Genomic DNA, 16,253 nt, shown 5'->3' with positions numbered 1-16,253 from the left:
TACTTTCATTACACACATTGAAAACATCAAAGAGAACTGCACATCATCTCAAGAACCTGAACTCAGAGCTTCCCTGGTGGTGGCATGGTGGTTAAGAATCAGCCTGCCAAAAAAAAGAATCCGCCTGCCAATGCAGGGGACGCGGGTTCAAGCCCCTCGTCCGGGAAGATCCCACATGCCGCAGAGCAACTAAGTCCGTGTGCCACAACTACTGAGCCCGCATGCCCCAACTACTGAGCCTGTATGCCACAACTACTAAAGCCTGCGTGTGGAGCCCGTGCTCCACAACAAGAGAAGCCACTGCACCGCAACGAAGAGTAGCCCCTGCTTGCCACAACTAGAGAAAGCCCGCGCGCAGCAACAAAGACCCAAAGCAGCCAAAAATAAAAACAAATAAATAAATAAATAAATTTATAAATAAATTTAAAAAAAAGAATCTGAGCTCATATATCCTTCCCTATCAGAAAATATTTCAGCATACATGACATCAGGTCACAATTTTCTCTCAACTCTTAAATATTTAATTTAAATGAAGCCAAAGTTCCACTTGCAAAAATATAGTTATATTACCTTAAGGAGACTAAAAGCATATAAAATCTGCCTATGGAAAAACTATCAATTACGCTGTTCTGTAGCAGCCACTTCACAGTCAGTACATTTCTGTCTATATTTTAACTCCTGGTTTCACTAGGCTCTTTTTTAAAAGAGACTACAAAGAATAGGCTGTCACTTCCATTTCAAAAAAAACTTAATTCGTATTAATATCATACCAACTCACCAATTATAAACCTTTGAAATAAATCAAATTTTTAACCTACACCTATCAAAATAACACACAGTAAGAACTGTCTATTTGAACCTTACCTCTATCCCATCAAAACACAGTTTGATAACTGGTACAAATGCCTCTTCAACAGCCTGTGGGAAAATTTAAAAATCAGTGTCTCTGAAAGTATACCTTAGGGCTACACTAGCTTTAGTGCTCTTAAATGAATGCAGTACTGACATAGCTTAAACATAATTTACCACAACACCTGACACAGACTAGGTTCTCAGTAAACAGGTTTAAGACTCGAGAATCCTAAGTCACACAAGCCTAGGTTCAAATTCTTGATCTCTGCCACTCGGATATGTGACGGTGGCCAAGTTGCTTACTATTTACTTTGTTTGCCTCACTTCCTACTCTGTACGTGAGATTACAGATTTATGATTTTAGACTGCTGTAAAGAATAAAATGCAAGCATACACATTAAGCTTAAAAGGGTCTGGCAAATTGCAAGAGTTCAATAAATTAATGGCTATACCATAAAACTCACTCAATTGACTAAACTGATTTTTATAACTCCTCCCCTTTCACTCTGAACATTTACGCACTCTTAAATCTTTTACTTCTTCCTGTAATTTCAACTTATCATAGAACGAGGTGAAAAAGTCACTTCGATCAACATGTCTTGGTGCAACACACAACGCATCAATATCGGCACCTAAAAAAAAAAATTAAGCCCATCAACCACTAGTTACCATTACAAGAAAATTATTTTGCATCTTATCATGGCAGTATTTGATGTTGAAAACCTGTTAATGTTACACTGATGAGCCTCTAAATGCACCCCTCTCCTTAAAAATAAAATTACCTGTCAGTATAAGAAAAACATGACCCTAATCGATGGGATATACTTTTTCCTGCAGCATCTTCTATTTGTAGTGGCCCAGGTGAACTGGGAGTCAAAGGAAGGTGACTCAGATAGGAACTCTTATGGTAAGAGAGGCAATTATGCAAGAATACACCCAACATCTTGGTGTCCTTAGTCACAGCCATGTTCATTAGTGAAACAAAAAAATACAGTTATCATTTATACATTGTGACTGGTGCTTCCAGGCTCCTACCTGCACCTAAATGGGACCTATGCACTTCAAGAAGGACCAATGGCAAGAATCCAAAGAGGCAGACCATGGTAAGAACAGTTGTTATTAATTTAGTGCTTGACAGGAGGCCAGCACTGAGTACATAGGGAGAGCACAAAAAAGATGATTAAAATCAATAACTGGGATCATAAAAAGAAGAGATCAATATGGAATCTGGTCAACATAATCATTTTCCTAAAAGACTCAATACCTGAGGCACTAACTCTGAAGGCTGTTTATCTGGCATATTCATGAAGGGGGAGAAGGGCATACAGTTCACAGGACACATCAAAAGCAAATGTACTACTTCCAGCACAGAGTAGTGGGAGATGGGGAGAAGGAATAATGCCACAACAGAGAGAACCAGAGACTGGCAGATACTTTTAACAGAGGCTAGTGGCTAATGGTTGAAGAGTACAGCCTCAGACTGCCAGAGTTAGAATCCTAGCTCTGCCAGGAGATGGCTGGGAGCAACTGTTCAAGCTGTATTGCCTTTTTAAGTCTCAGACTCCTCTATTTGTTACATAAGAATAAATAAGATTATGAAGACCAAAAGATTACTAACTATGCTCAGTAAAAAAGAAAGAGTTCAATAATATTCTCTGCCATGATAACATTCTTATTGTATATTTATTTACACAGGGGAGAAAAACTACAAATGTAACTAAGAAAGTATTATTAGTGATTGTTACTGTGTTGCAGATACACATTTTTTTGGTTTGTTTTTTCCTTAACTATATTTCACGACTATAATACAGATTTTTTTCAAGCTTTAATTCATTTTTCTTCTGATTTCCAGAAGAAGATATCATTATTTTAATATCATTTTCTTCTGATATTCTTCAGGTAGCGGAAATGATATAGAGCAGCACTGTCCAAAATGACTCCCCAAGGGGAAAAGTGTACTTCATGCGCACTTTCCAGTACGGTAGCCACTAACCATATGTGATTATTTAACAATGAAAATGTGGCTACTACTACTGAGAAACTGAATTTTTTATTTTACTTAATACTGCACTGGAGGGCACAGGTATGAAAGGTATCATTTTATATCTTTCTTCTTTTACCAAATTTAGGCTCCCTGAAGTCATCTCTTCCATGCAAACCGAAGCTGTATAATACACTGCAAGTAACTGAGATGGATGTGTCATTATAATTTTTAAAAAATTAAAGAAGTATTCCTTCTCAAGATAATTAAAACAATATAAACAATATTTACCTTTTGTATGTACTCCTAATCTGTAAGATCCAAATGTAAATATTTTTCCACCAACATTTTCAATTACAGATTGTGGAAGATTCTGTTGAAGCAAACAAAAAATAGTTATTTTGCCAGTGGAGCACAAAGGTAACTATTTCAAATAACACTACATTTTAAAAAAAAAAAACCTGGTAAGATTTCTATGCGAATTTATACAGAGGGTAAACAAACTATAAGCTCTACAAAATACCAGGCCTTCATAGATCAACCTAACTTGAAATTTAAGCAATTTTCAACTTTCAATTAGTGTTAGAATTTTGCCACATTTTTGGAAACTGCTACAAAGACTGTGGTAGAGGAAATCATGTGATTCCACAGAAGCAATGTTAGAATCAGAAATTTTATTCATGATAAGGTGCTGCATAAATCATGAATGTTAGAATATAACAAAAACACATTCTGATTGCTTAAAAGACTGTATTCAGTGATTATACCAAATATGTTGCAGTACATTAGACTATAATTTTACTGTATCAAAAGTGACTTTAAGGCCAATAAGGCTACGTTTAATAGTTTAGTAGGCTTTAGTGGGATGATTTTGAGCAGAACTAAACTTATTGATGATTTCTTAGAGTAAAAACACCAGGAATGAGGAGAAAGGAAAGCACTTAAAAATCATCTTTCTGACCCTGGTATGACTATAAAGTACTATGGAGAATACGTTTAACCACCCTTGGTGGTAAGGATAATGTCTGTCCACAAAAAAAAAAACACCAAATCTTAATGTGTGCTAGATCAATGTTTCTCTTTACTTTCTAATTCCTCAGTAAAGTCTTACTCAGTAGCAGAACATTAAAAGAGACCACTCTTCCCCACCACCCTCCCAAAGTGACATAAATTGTTACTTCATATTCCAACAACCCTAAAAATAAATTGTAAAAGGCTCAGGGGATTCCCTTGTTTTTTAAGGGCACACTTAATCATCACTTATAGAAAACAGGCAATCTAAATGTGTAGTATTACATTTTTTAAAAGGAGACACCACCATCTCTTCCTATGTTTAGATATTTTAAAAACCACTTGTACAGCTGGCTTGGTTATTTAAGTTAAGCCAGCAAGGTGTGTACAGAAATATGCCTACAAAGGAAGATAGGAAAAAACTACCTGAGAACAATGTTCTGTGGACATCTCTAGTAAAATACAAATCTTTCGGATAAGCGCTCTCCAGGAGAACTGTCCAATACAGTAGGCACTAGCTATATTTCACTACCACTTGAAATGTAGCTAGGGTGGCTGAGGAGCTGAATGTTTAATTTTAGTTAATTTAAACTGAAATGGCCAAGTGTGGCTGGTGGCTACTGTATTAGACATTAGTATGTTTATAGCTATTACAGTTGTAATCCAGAAATTAAGATTTATTAATTAACATCACAGAAGAACTTTTCAATTGCAAATCTTTTTTAAGTCTCAGGATATTAGATGGCAAACAAATCAAACAACTTAAATAAAATTCATATTGTATATAAATTTTCCCCAAAATATTATAAATTAATTGTAACTATACATCAAAAACCAGTGGTTCTTAGGACTTTCCTGGTGGTGCAGTGGTTAAGATTCCATGCTTCCACTGTAGGGGGTGCGGGTTCAATCCCTGGTCAGGGAACTAAGATCCCACATGCCACCCCCAGAAAAATCAGTGGTTTGCTACTGATTTAACTGGAGATATTTTTGGTTGTCACAATCTGGGGAGAGCAGACAGGCAGTGCATCTAGTTGGAAGAGTGCTGCTTAACAGCTTCCAGGACAGTCCCTAAAAAAGAAATATGTGAGGAATTCCCTGGTGGTCCAGTGGTTAGGACTCCACACTTTCACTGCAGAGGACGCGAGTTCAATTCCCTGGTCAGGGAACTTAAGATCCCACAAGCCGCGCGGCGTGGCCAGAAATGAAAAAAATACGTGGTCCCAAAATATCAATAGTGTCAACATCAAGACATCCTGTATCAGGTCTTAAAACCAAGCAGCTGAGGAAGAAATTCTCCCTAGGAAAACAGATATCAAAGATCAAACTTGTAGGGCTTCTCTGGTGGCGCAGTGGTTGAGAGTCCGCGTGCCGATTCGGGGGACACGGGTTCGTGCCCCAGTCCGGGAGGATCCCGCATGCCGCGGAACGGCTGGGCCCGTGAGCCATGGCCGCTGAGCCTGCACGTCCGGAGCCTGTGCTCCGCAACGGGAGAGGCCACAGCAGTGAGAGGCCCGCGTACCGCAAAAAAAAAAAAAAAAAAAAAAAAAAAAAAGATCAAACTTGTAAAGCCCCTAAAGTCCCACTCTCTAACCAATTTACTACCTCCAGAGTTAGGCTACAGAGAAAAGAACACTGACAAATTTGATTAGGAATGAGCATTAATTTCATTAATCCAAATAATTTTTCTTACCCTCAAGAAAACCAGCAGGAAGAACTGTATCAAGAGTTACCAGATAGGGCTTCCTTGGTGGCGCAGAGGTTACGAATCCGCCTGCCAATGCAGGGGACACGGGTTCGAGCCCTGGTCCAGGAAGATTCCACATGCCGCGGAGCAACTAAGCCCGTGTGCCACAACTACTGAGCCTGCGCTCTAGAGTCCGCGAGCCACAACTGCTGAAGCCCGCACACCTAGAGCCCGTGCTCCGCAACAAGAGAAGCCACCGCAATGAGAAGCCCACGCACCGCAAGGAAGAGTAGCCCCCGCTCGCCGCAACTACGGAAAACCCACACGCAGCAACAAAGACCCAACACAGCCAATTAATTAATTAATTATTAAAAATAGAATTACCGGTTAAAGAAACTAACCAGGCACTCAATTACTGAAACAAAACTATCAATGAGACAGTACTCGTTTCACATTAAATAAATCTAAGTTCTGGCCTTATAACAGTTTTCAACTTAAATGTCTAAGAAAAAGTCATTAAAAACAAAGCTGTGTTTCCTATGCAAGATTAAAGAATCACTAAGTTCAATAAATGGACATCCTTTGCTCAGCTCAAAAAGAAATCCTTTTCAAAATATCATTTTTATAAAATTCTATCAATGACAAACATGTAGTATACATGGAGTCCCCAGTTTAGAATATTTTGGCTGCTGAAGTTTTAATCAGTTGCTTTGAAATATATATACACTGCTTTAAGAAAACAGTATTATAAATTTGACTAAAGCCAGAAGACTTTAACTTACTTTTCTTCTACCTTGATACCTTCTCTCAGGTTTTCTTATACCTTTGGTTTTCTCCTACCTTGATACCTTCTCTCAGGTTTTCTTCTACCTCTGGTTCTCTTACTATCAATTTTTCAGCTGTATTATAGACTAAATATGCATTTTGTACTATCCTGGAAAAATGACCACTATTTACAGAGTTTTTAAAAAATGGCTTCTAAACACAACTTTACGAATACATTTCCAGAGAACAAACATATGGACACCAAGGGGAGAAAGTGGCTGGGGTGGGGGTGAATTGGGAGATTGGGATTGACATATATACACTAATAAGTATAAAATACATAACTAATAAGAACCTGCTGTATAAAAAAATAAATAAAATAAAATTCAAAAAAACCACAAAAAACTACATTTCCTTTACCAGAAGCCTATTCATGGATTCAACAGTTGTATGATATTCTTTTAAAAAGTTATTAGAAACTCAAAGAATATTATTATAAAAAACTGAATAGATAATTCAGTTTGAGTCTAACATCTGAAGGCCTAAAAAATGCTCATCGTTGCAGAATTCCTTAAAAGGTAACAAGATTCTCAAATACTTAATAAACATGTTTAATACATTTTTTTTCCTAAGTGAAGCAAACGTTTTATCGAAATCAATTGTCAAATCACAATTTATCCAAATGACAATGCTACATTGTTCTTAAAAGAGTGGGCACAAATATGGCACAGACACAATCCAGCATCTATCAAAATACCATCTGTAAAGAACCTGACTTATTTCGTGCTGTGCGTGAATGTGGTCCAGCATATAAGGTAGACTCAAAACCAGTCAATTTTTTTTTCTTGATAACATGAAAAACATTTCACTACTCTGCCTCAAAATTAAGCACACTCATCTGTCTGTAACAACCGTGTTTAATACATTTTTTAAAGCACCTTTTGTGGGAAACATTATTTCTGTAAAGCGTGTAAGTAATTACTGAGCTTTGAAGTGTTACAACCAAAAGTATTTATAAAATCACTGAATTCAGGGCTTCCCTGGTGGCGCAGTGGTTGGGGGTCCGCCTGCCGATGCAGGGGGCGCAGGTTCGTGCCCTGGTCCGGGAGGATCCCACATGCCGCGGAGCGGCTGGGCCCGTGAACCGTGGGCGCTGGGCCTGCGTGTCCGGAGCCTGTGCTCCGCGACGGGAGAGGCCACAGTGGTGGGGGGCCCGTGTACCGCAAAAAAAAAAAACAAACAAAAACAAAAACAAAATCACTGAATTCAGTTCAGTTTTTCCTGCTTTCAAAATAGCTAGGTACCGGGACCTTCCTGGCGGTCCAGTGGTTAAGACTCTGCCCAATGCAGAGGACTCGAGTTTGATCCCTGGCTGGGGGACTAAGATCCCACATGCTGCACGGTATGGCCAAAAATAACCCCCAAAAAAGCTACATACCAAATACAAATTCTGCTGTCAACAGTCTAAAACACCTTCCGCATTCAAGACTCTAAATACTTATATAAGACAATTGCTGCGTTCAGCTGGCAAATTACTTCCTAGACAATTAAGTCACCTTACCTTGATTTCACTGATTTCTCGTATCCACTCTTTTACCAGGTTATTTAATTTTCCCAAAATTAAAATCCTGTTGATAGAGCAAATATCAATCAAGTATCAAGTTGTTTGTTATTCTAGATCACTACTAATTAAAATGAAAAAGCTTTAATAGGTGGCTTCCTAAATTTTAACCAGTCTTTAAGTTATCAGAAAAGAAGTTTATAGTATTAGCTATATGTAAGCACTGTTACACTGGGTGAGGCATTCCTCTAGCTTAGCAAGGCATTCCCCTTTCTCCTGACAATGCTGTAATACTATACTAACCAAAAGTATCACAAATCAAAATTAAGGGAATAGAACTTTATATAGACGAAAAGTTTTTTCTAGTTATCACTCTTGTTTGAAACAGACATATATTGGGGAGAATAATTCTGACTTGCTGAGTTCCTCAAAACTAGTTTATGATGTTAATAAAAAATTGTAACTTAAAAAAAGATATACATATACACTAATATGTATAAAATGAATAACTAATAAGAACCTGCTGTATAAAAAATAAAATAAAATAAAATTCAAAAAAAGAAAGATATATACACACACTGACCTGCGCTGCAGTTCCTCTTCCTCTTCAAAAACGCCAAAAGGCTTCAGAGTCTCAATTAGTTTCTGGGTAAGTAGGCAGTCAGTCTCCTTGGGGGCTGCTAAGCTGATGGGAGAGGTAATGCCATAGTGCTTCTGTGGCGGCTGTGTTTGCTGTGATCCCTGCGTTGTAACTGGACTGCAAACAGAACTGGATAAAATTACTGTCAAAAAATTTCTACAATTTAAAACTAATCAGATGACTAGAAAAAAATGCTTTAGTAAAATGCATTTCTAAACATAGTTGGTTCCCTGCCTTACCCCAAAAAACTTTCAATACATTTTGTTCGTTTTAAAACAAAAAGTAACACAAAAATTAAGTGATGAAAACATTAGTTCTCCTCCCACTCCAAGGATTTTAACTTTGTCACTATCTAAATATCTAAATAAACTATAAATAAGAATCCAGATCAGGGAATTCCCTGGTGGCAAAGTGGTTAAGAATCCACCTGCCAACGCAGGGGACACAGGTTGAGTCCTGGTCCGGGAAGATCCCACATGCTGAGAAGCAATTAAGGCCGTGCGCCACAACTACTGAAGCCCACATGCCTAGAGCCTGTGCTCCGCAGCAAGAGAAGCCACTGCAATGAGAAGCCTGCGCACCACAACGAAGAGTAGCCCCCGCTTGCCACAACTAGAGAAAACCCACACGCAGCAACAAAGACCCAATGCAGACCCAAAAAAAAAAAAAATCCAGATCAAATAAATTGCTAGAGAAAATGCAATCTAGGATATAGTGGACTTCTTAGAAATTTTACTTACTCCTTACTTCTTGAAAAGGAGCCAAAGTCTATTAAATTGTTATTTCTAAAGAGATGAGGATATATATAAAAACACTATTTTACCAATACAACAGACTCCCCAAATGGAATTTCACATCTGACTTGCAATGAATAAAACTCTAGATAATGAGGCAAATAACATAAACATAACTTGGAGGGGAAGAACTATATTCACACTAAGCTTGTTACAGAATTTTTGGTAAGAGATTTACACTTCAACAATGACTAATCAAAAGTTTTTCTGTTTTAAGAGCAATTCCTGATTTTTACAACCAATAGGGTTTTAACTGGTGAAAAGGTATGGCATGCTCTAAAGAAAGGTTTTAGGAAATTAATCTGACTCAATTATTTTTTGGTGAAACCAATTCTTGTTTTCTTTTTCTCCCTTTTTAAATCAATGGACAGGGACTCTAAAGATAAGCAGCACAATTATTAACTAAAAACTACCTGGTCAAATAACATACAGAACCAGGTAAGGACTAAGGAAGAAGCTAACATCTGAATCAGTTATTTGCCCCAAATTCTGTTCCTTAAGAAATAATTTATACACACACACACCTACTTTTTTTCAAGTTCTAAATATATATATATATATATATATATATACTTTTAATTAAAGTGCAATAATCTACTAAAGCAATAAGATGCCAGAATCCCATGGCAGGTAAGTCCCATTATGTATTTACTACCTATCCCTGGGTTCTGGTTTATACTATGACTGCAGGACTACGTTTTATATTGTCTTCTGATACCAACAGAAAACCTAAGAATGCCAGGAAGCCCATAGTGTTTGTTACTAATTAGTCACTAGGCTGTATAGCATTTAATCAATGCTTCCTAAACTAGTTATACATTGTCTCAATTTTAATTCAGATTTTATAGTAACATTTGCTGAATAAATGAGTCGGATTTATTATCTCTTACAGCAATTAACTTATGTCTCATCACTTCCTCCTACTACTTTAAATTGCACAGCTATACAAGGCTATGGTGTTAATTCAGAGCTGTGGATCCACATGAGCACCAAGCATCCTCAAAGACTAAATATCTTAATGTTCTATTTTTCAAATTTATGTAGCATCTCCCATGATTAGAATATACAAATTAACATTAAGTGTAAATGCATTCATAATATCTTGGTTAATACATATTTTCGTCAATCAACAAATAGTTATCATCAGGTTCCACCAAGCTGACACCAGAAAGGTGGCCCTCAAAACTGCCTACCATTTCTTCACACCACGCTCTAATAGATTCCAGATAAATTATGTATTAAGTTTAAAAAAATACACTTAACACATATCTTAGTATAATTATATTTTCTTGCATTGTTCATTGCTTCATGTGAGTTTCTCCAAGTAAACTATAGCCCTTCATGACCACCCCAGGATTATGAATACTTTTTATAAATGATTTTAACATAAGTAGAGCCAGATATGAAAACAAGTGTAAAATCCTTTCTAGCTAGACTTGGTTCATGCAAGGAGAGCTTTCAGGTCAAATGTAAATTGAATTCATGTTTTCCTACCTTAAAATAATAAACCTCTATTGGATTGTTTTGTTTTGAGCAAACATCTGCATTCTTTTCCTTTCTGAAGGGGCTAAATTCATTACCAGTTGAGTTTGGATGATCACCAAAATGACTGCCCATTCTCTGTGGGGTTAAGCTTTCTTGCAGATTCCCATTTTTTCTTTCTCAAATATTCAGGTTCTTCATTGTCATACAAAAATCAATGCTTGGCAAGATCCTTGTCTACTTCACCTGTATTACCAGAATATTGGATATAGACTCAGATTTCTTTCTTTTTTAAAAAAATCAATTTATTTATTTATTTTTGGCTGCATTGGGTCTTTGTTGCTGTGTGTGGGCTTTCTCTAGCTGCGGTAAGCAGGGTCTACTCTTCGTTGCGGTGCGCGGGCTTCTCATTGCCGTGGTTTCTCTTGTTGCAGAGCACAGGCTCTAGGCGCACAGGCTTCAGCAGTTGTGGCACAAGGGCTCAGTAGTTGTGGCTCACAGGCTCTAGAGTGCAGGCTCAGTAGTTGTGGCGCACGGGCTTAGTTGCTCCACGGCATGTGGGGTCTTCCCGGACCAGGGCTCGAACCCGTGTCCCCTGCACTGGCCACCAGGGAAGTCCTAGACTCAGATTTCTAAATTCACACCAAGTTTGTCTACTTTAATTTGAAAAAAAAAAAATTGATGTCTACATTAGTTTCCACATGAACATTTTGATGGGGAAACAAATCATACTCCGGTTGTAAATGTTTATTTATTCAAAATGTAGTCACATCATATAAAACCACATTTACTTGTCCCATCTAATTCAAAACAGAACATTATAGGGGGACGTTCCTGGTGGTCCAGTGGTTGAGAATCCGTCTTGCAATGCAGGGGACGCCAGTTCGATCCCTGGTGGGGGGAACTAAGATCCCACATGCCTCAGGGCAACTAAGCCTGCACACCGCAACTACTGAGCGCACGTGCCACAACTAATGAGCCCACATGCCACGACTACAGAGAAGCCCATGAGCTGCAAGGAAAGATCCCGCCTGCCGCAACTAAAAAAAAAAAAAAAAAAAGAGAGAAAGAACATATGTATCACATATCTCTGTATGTATACATATCTAATACAAATTACATATAGAACATATACTAATTCAAGAACACATATGAAAAGAAATAAAAGTAAATCACAACCAAATAAAAGGAAAGAAACAAATACATGTTTTGAAAGGTACAAGATACCTGTGTCTCCAATAGAAATGGCTTAATCTTACGCTAAGTGGCTAGCCTAGGAATTCTAGGCTGCCAGATGCTCTGAATGTCCAAAATGTAGAAATATTAGCTATGATTGAGCTTTAAATGGAAGAAGTCAAAATTTTCCATTTAATTTTTAATATTAGAAATTAAGTAGAGTGATAAAACAATTTAAGGATCTTTTTGTTGCTGTTCTGTTTCTAACAAAACAAATATACACACTCCAATATCAGGTAATGTGAAGGACTCTGCTTTACAGACTTTCTCCTGGAACTATACACCAGACAGCTAGCTATCAATCCCAAGAATGCAAAGCTCTCCCTCAAATTTTTGAACACATGAGACACCTGCCCATGTCCGTCACTTTCTAGAGACATTTTTACCAGTATTTAGTTTTCTTCAGACATGATTTTAAAAATAACTTCTACAATGATATAAAACAATGAGAAAAAAACTAGATACGGAGCCACAGTATTTGTGATCCACTGAAATTTCTTTCTGGTTTTCAATTTAAATATCAAGAACAGCTGTGCTTTTCCTGAGTAACTGGCTCATTTTCATCTCATGAACATATCTGTACTTACCTTTAGGCTACTGCCTGAATTCTTAGAGCAAAACTGGTGGCCATCCAGCAAGTTCTCTACAAAAATCCAAAAATCACTGTACTTCTGTAAGAACTGTTTTAGTACCCTAATTTCTTGCTGTTTTATATCTCTATCCTGATCCTCCCTTGTCATCCACCTTTAATGCAAACACCGTGCTAGTTTTAAAATGTGACTAAAGCACTCTTAAAAGTCTCAGTCCTTTCTAGGTCAGAGCAAGATATAAATACCTATACATACAGTACATATACGAATCTTGCCCCCCTCCAAAATTACAAAAGACAGCCAAACACTCTTCCCCCCACCCCACTTTTTTGGGAGTAAGGAGGGAGAAACGAAGAGGGCACAATACTAAATATTTTCAGAATTCTTCTCTCTCTTAGAACATAAGGCATTTTCTTTATAATATTTAAAATAATTTTCATCAAGGCAAAGCTTACCCAGGACATATACCCACCTTTCCTTTTTTATTATTATTTTTAATTTCAACAACATTCTATATAACAAATCCATTCCAACTACACTTGTTCTGCCTCTTGGCATCTTGGTCCCACTCTTTCTACTCCCCTGCTATGCCAAACTACCATTCATACTGCTACCAAGTGTTACCTTCCTAACACACAGCTTCCTTAAAAACCCACATGACTTCTGGTACTGGCATTCAAAACTGTCCACAAAAACTGCTCTCAACCCAGAAGCAATCTGAAAAGAGACAAAGCAGGCCTGATTTCACTTCTACTAGTTATACCACTCTGGTTTCACTTCTGCCACTAGTTATGTGATTCTTGTTAAGTTGTAACTCTATGGATTTACCTTAGAATTTATTATATCTCTTCTCTACTTTGGATGGCAAACTAGAAATTTAAATACTATAACATGTTTATGACATGAAAGTCCAGTTCCCAAACACAGAAAGTTTTTAAACCAATACTCAAAAGAAAGGTCCATCCTTTCCTCATGCTAGGCTAAGACCTAACTCTAATTAGTATAAATATTTTGGTACTCAGAAATGGCAACATTTTTGTGAAACTGGCATATGACTGTAGGCTGCTTATTTTGGCCAGATACTTGTTTCAAAAGTTTAGGCATCCAATTTAACCAATACATGTGCTCTGAAATATCAAGAACCACTTTGATTACAGTAACTATAAAGCTAACTCAAATAGTGCAAGTTCCTATGATTTGTAAACTATAGTTTAGTAGCCCTACATTCAAATAGTCGAAGTATGATCAATCTTTGGATGTATCATATTGACGACCACTTCAAGTCAGTGAGGAAAGTTAAGGAATACTCAAATGAAAGACCTATATTAGTACCTGTTTTCACTAAGTGAATGAAATCCAAAGAGGACTTTCACTTTTACGAAAAAAAGGCAAAAAGCAAAAGCACTCTTCGTTTGTTTTGCAAGCGGTTTCAGAGGCAGCGTACGCCCTGAGTAGCAAGAGCGACACTAACAAGCTTCTTCCCCAGGATATACGTATACTCAGCATCAAACTACCATAGCCTGGAACTGTGTCTGTGAGCAGCAATGCTTTATCTCAATTTATTCTATGCATCTGTTAGCAAGATGTGTATAAGGTAGTTGCTTCTTCATTTTATGCCGTTTTGGCTTACAAAAACTTTCACAGGACCTTTCTACTTTTGGATAGGGAGGGAAACCTGTATTCTTAATATGTTCTTAAATCAACTTTTAAAAGTTTCACTGCAAATCAAGGAAGCACATTAAGACGATCACTTTTTCTGTCAGACTGGAGAAAAACAAAGCTGATGTACATCTGGTAAAAAATGAAAGACTTATTATAAACCTCCAAAAATGAGCACTCTTAGCCATCACAAAGGATGGGAACATGGTATATCATTTTAAAAAGCAATCTGGCAATATTCATCAAATTTTTTTTAAAGCTTATGTCTAGCAACTTCATCTCTAGCAATCTCTTACAGAAACACTAGGACACAAGGACTCAAACTGAAGGTCCTGATGTTGGAAGACATAGCCTCTTTAATTTACAACACATTTTTAGTATATTAAATGTGTACATTAAAGCACAAATTTCTACTGCTCCTGGGGTACGAATACAATGGCTTAGAAGACAGGCCAAATACGGGCCCAAAATCCTGTTCAGCAACAATAAGCTTGAAATGAACAATGTCTACCCCAGCATTATACTTTATAGAGGGAGCATGCTTGGTATTTGTAAATAAATACCTCTCTTGACCCTACAGATTCTGGAATTTGACCCTTATTATAGGAATAATACAAAAGATACCCAAGGCTGTTCACTGGAGCACTGTATACAATGCACCAACAAACTGGAAACCACCTAAATATCCATTAATATGATATAGGACTGGCGAATTACAGTACATTCTTACAACTTAATACTATGCTATATAAAAAGAATGAGGTGGTTATCCCATGTAGTAGCATGGAAACATGGCCACAATATGTCAGGTGAAAGAAGTTGTAGAATATAATTATGATAATAGCTAATATTTACTGAAACCTCAACATATTCCAGTTAGTGTGGCAAGCACTTTACATTATTCCTGACTATTCCAACGACTCTATTCACTGGGTCAGGATATGATCTCAGGCATCTGACTATAATCATAAGCCTCTATACATCTTTCACAACATACAGTCTTGTACCTTTAAAAGTTATTTGTGTATTATGTCTATACATGCATAGAAACACACGAAGCAAAACTGATTGTTGGAAGAATTCCATCTTCTAGGATTTTGTTTCCATTTGTTAAAGTACTTTTAAAGATAAATATTAATGAAGTCATACAAAAGTTGAAAATCATCTAATTCTACTATTCACCATTAAGCTTGTGATAGTAAAGAGACTAAAACCACCCCCTAAAATCATTCCCCAACAGCAAGGGACAGCAAACAAATGTTCAATTTAAATCAATAATTAGCTTTTTTGATTATTAGCTTTGTAGTTTATGCTAATCAAAATGTTATTTTAAAGAACTGAAAAACCTTAAAATGGATTTTTCAGTGTAACGCTTTGTGATTAGAAAATTAAATACAAAGCAAATCATGATTTACAGCTCTAGAAAACTGGTAAAGCACCAAAGCTATCTATCAAACTTCATCAATCCAATTTTCCTAAAAGCACCTTTTCCTCATTTAAGGTATTTTTCCCAGAAAGTATTTTATTAGGCTGAAATTTACTGAACTAGGATCCTAAATATGTATGAAAGACAATGCTAAAATCAGGAATACAAAAATAGTCTCTAACCTCAGTGACAATCTCAAATTTGGTCTGGGATTCAGATCTTTAAAGAACAGATCAGTGCAAAGTAAAAGCTTAAAATAAACATTACAGAAACAAAGAATCAAGGATATACCAAAGGAAAAGGTTAAGGAGGTATGCACTCTAAATGACTTGCAGAAGGGGAAAGGAGCAGTCTCTGCAGATGACTAACACACAAAGGAAAGGACAACAAATCACCAATGGTGTTTTCTGAAATAGTTAATATTTAACGACTTTCTTCCCAATTTAAACAAAGCTCATGCTACTGATGAATCTCTGCCTCCTCACATTGGGCATACGGAATTGGTGGCACGTAGTACTAAAAGGGTCAATTGCCTCAAAATATATAGATCCTAGCCAACAGAAAACACT

At 37.0% G+C, this 16,253-nt stretch overlaps 1 protein-coding gene across 17 annotated transcripts in view; it reads right to left on the bottom strand.

Moving 5' to 3' along the window:
- The window catches only part of PAPOLA (poly(A) polymerase alpha), a 57,655-nt gene that overhangs the window by 34,398 nt on the left and 7,004 nt on the right, over positions 1 to 16,253 (bottom strand). For 8 of the 17 annotated variants that reach the window (XM_033419775.2, XM_033419770.2, XM_033419797.2 and 5 more), the window contains 5 exons: positions 8,441 to 8,614; positions 7,858 to 7,924; positions 3,125 to 3,206; positions 1,375 to 1,484; positions 865 to 918 (listed from right to left, as the gene is read on the bottom strand). In XM_033419775.2, coding sequence (XP_033275666.1) covers positions 865 to 918; positions 1,375 to 1,484; positions 3,125 to 3,206; positions 7,858 to 7,924; positions 8,441 to 8,614 — 487 coding nt within the window. Of the gene's footprint in view, positions 1 to 864; positions 919 to 1,374; positions 1,485 to 3,124; positions 3,207 to 7,857; positions 7,925 to 8,440; positions 8,627 to 12,596; positions 12,653 to 16,253 lie in introns of all 17 variants that reach the window. The other 9 variants (XM_033419846.2, XM_033419851.2, XM_033419781.2 and 6 more) reach the window with 2 other exon arrangements.

This window comes from Orcinus orca, chromosome 2, assembly GCF_937001465.1.
Source record: "Orcinus orca chromosome 2, mOrcOrc1.1, whole genome shotgun sequence".
Lineage (NCBI taxonomy): Eukaryota > Metazoa > Chordata > Mammalia > Artiodactyla > Delphinidae > Orcinus > Orcinus orca.
Note: the sequence above shows the minus strand (reverse complement) of the source record. Positions and strands in the feature narration are given on the sequence as shown.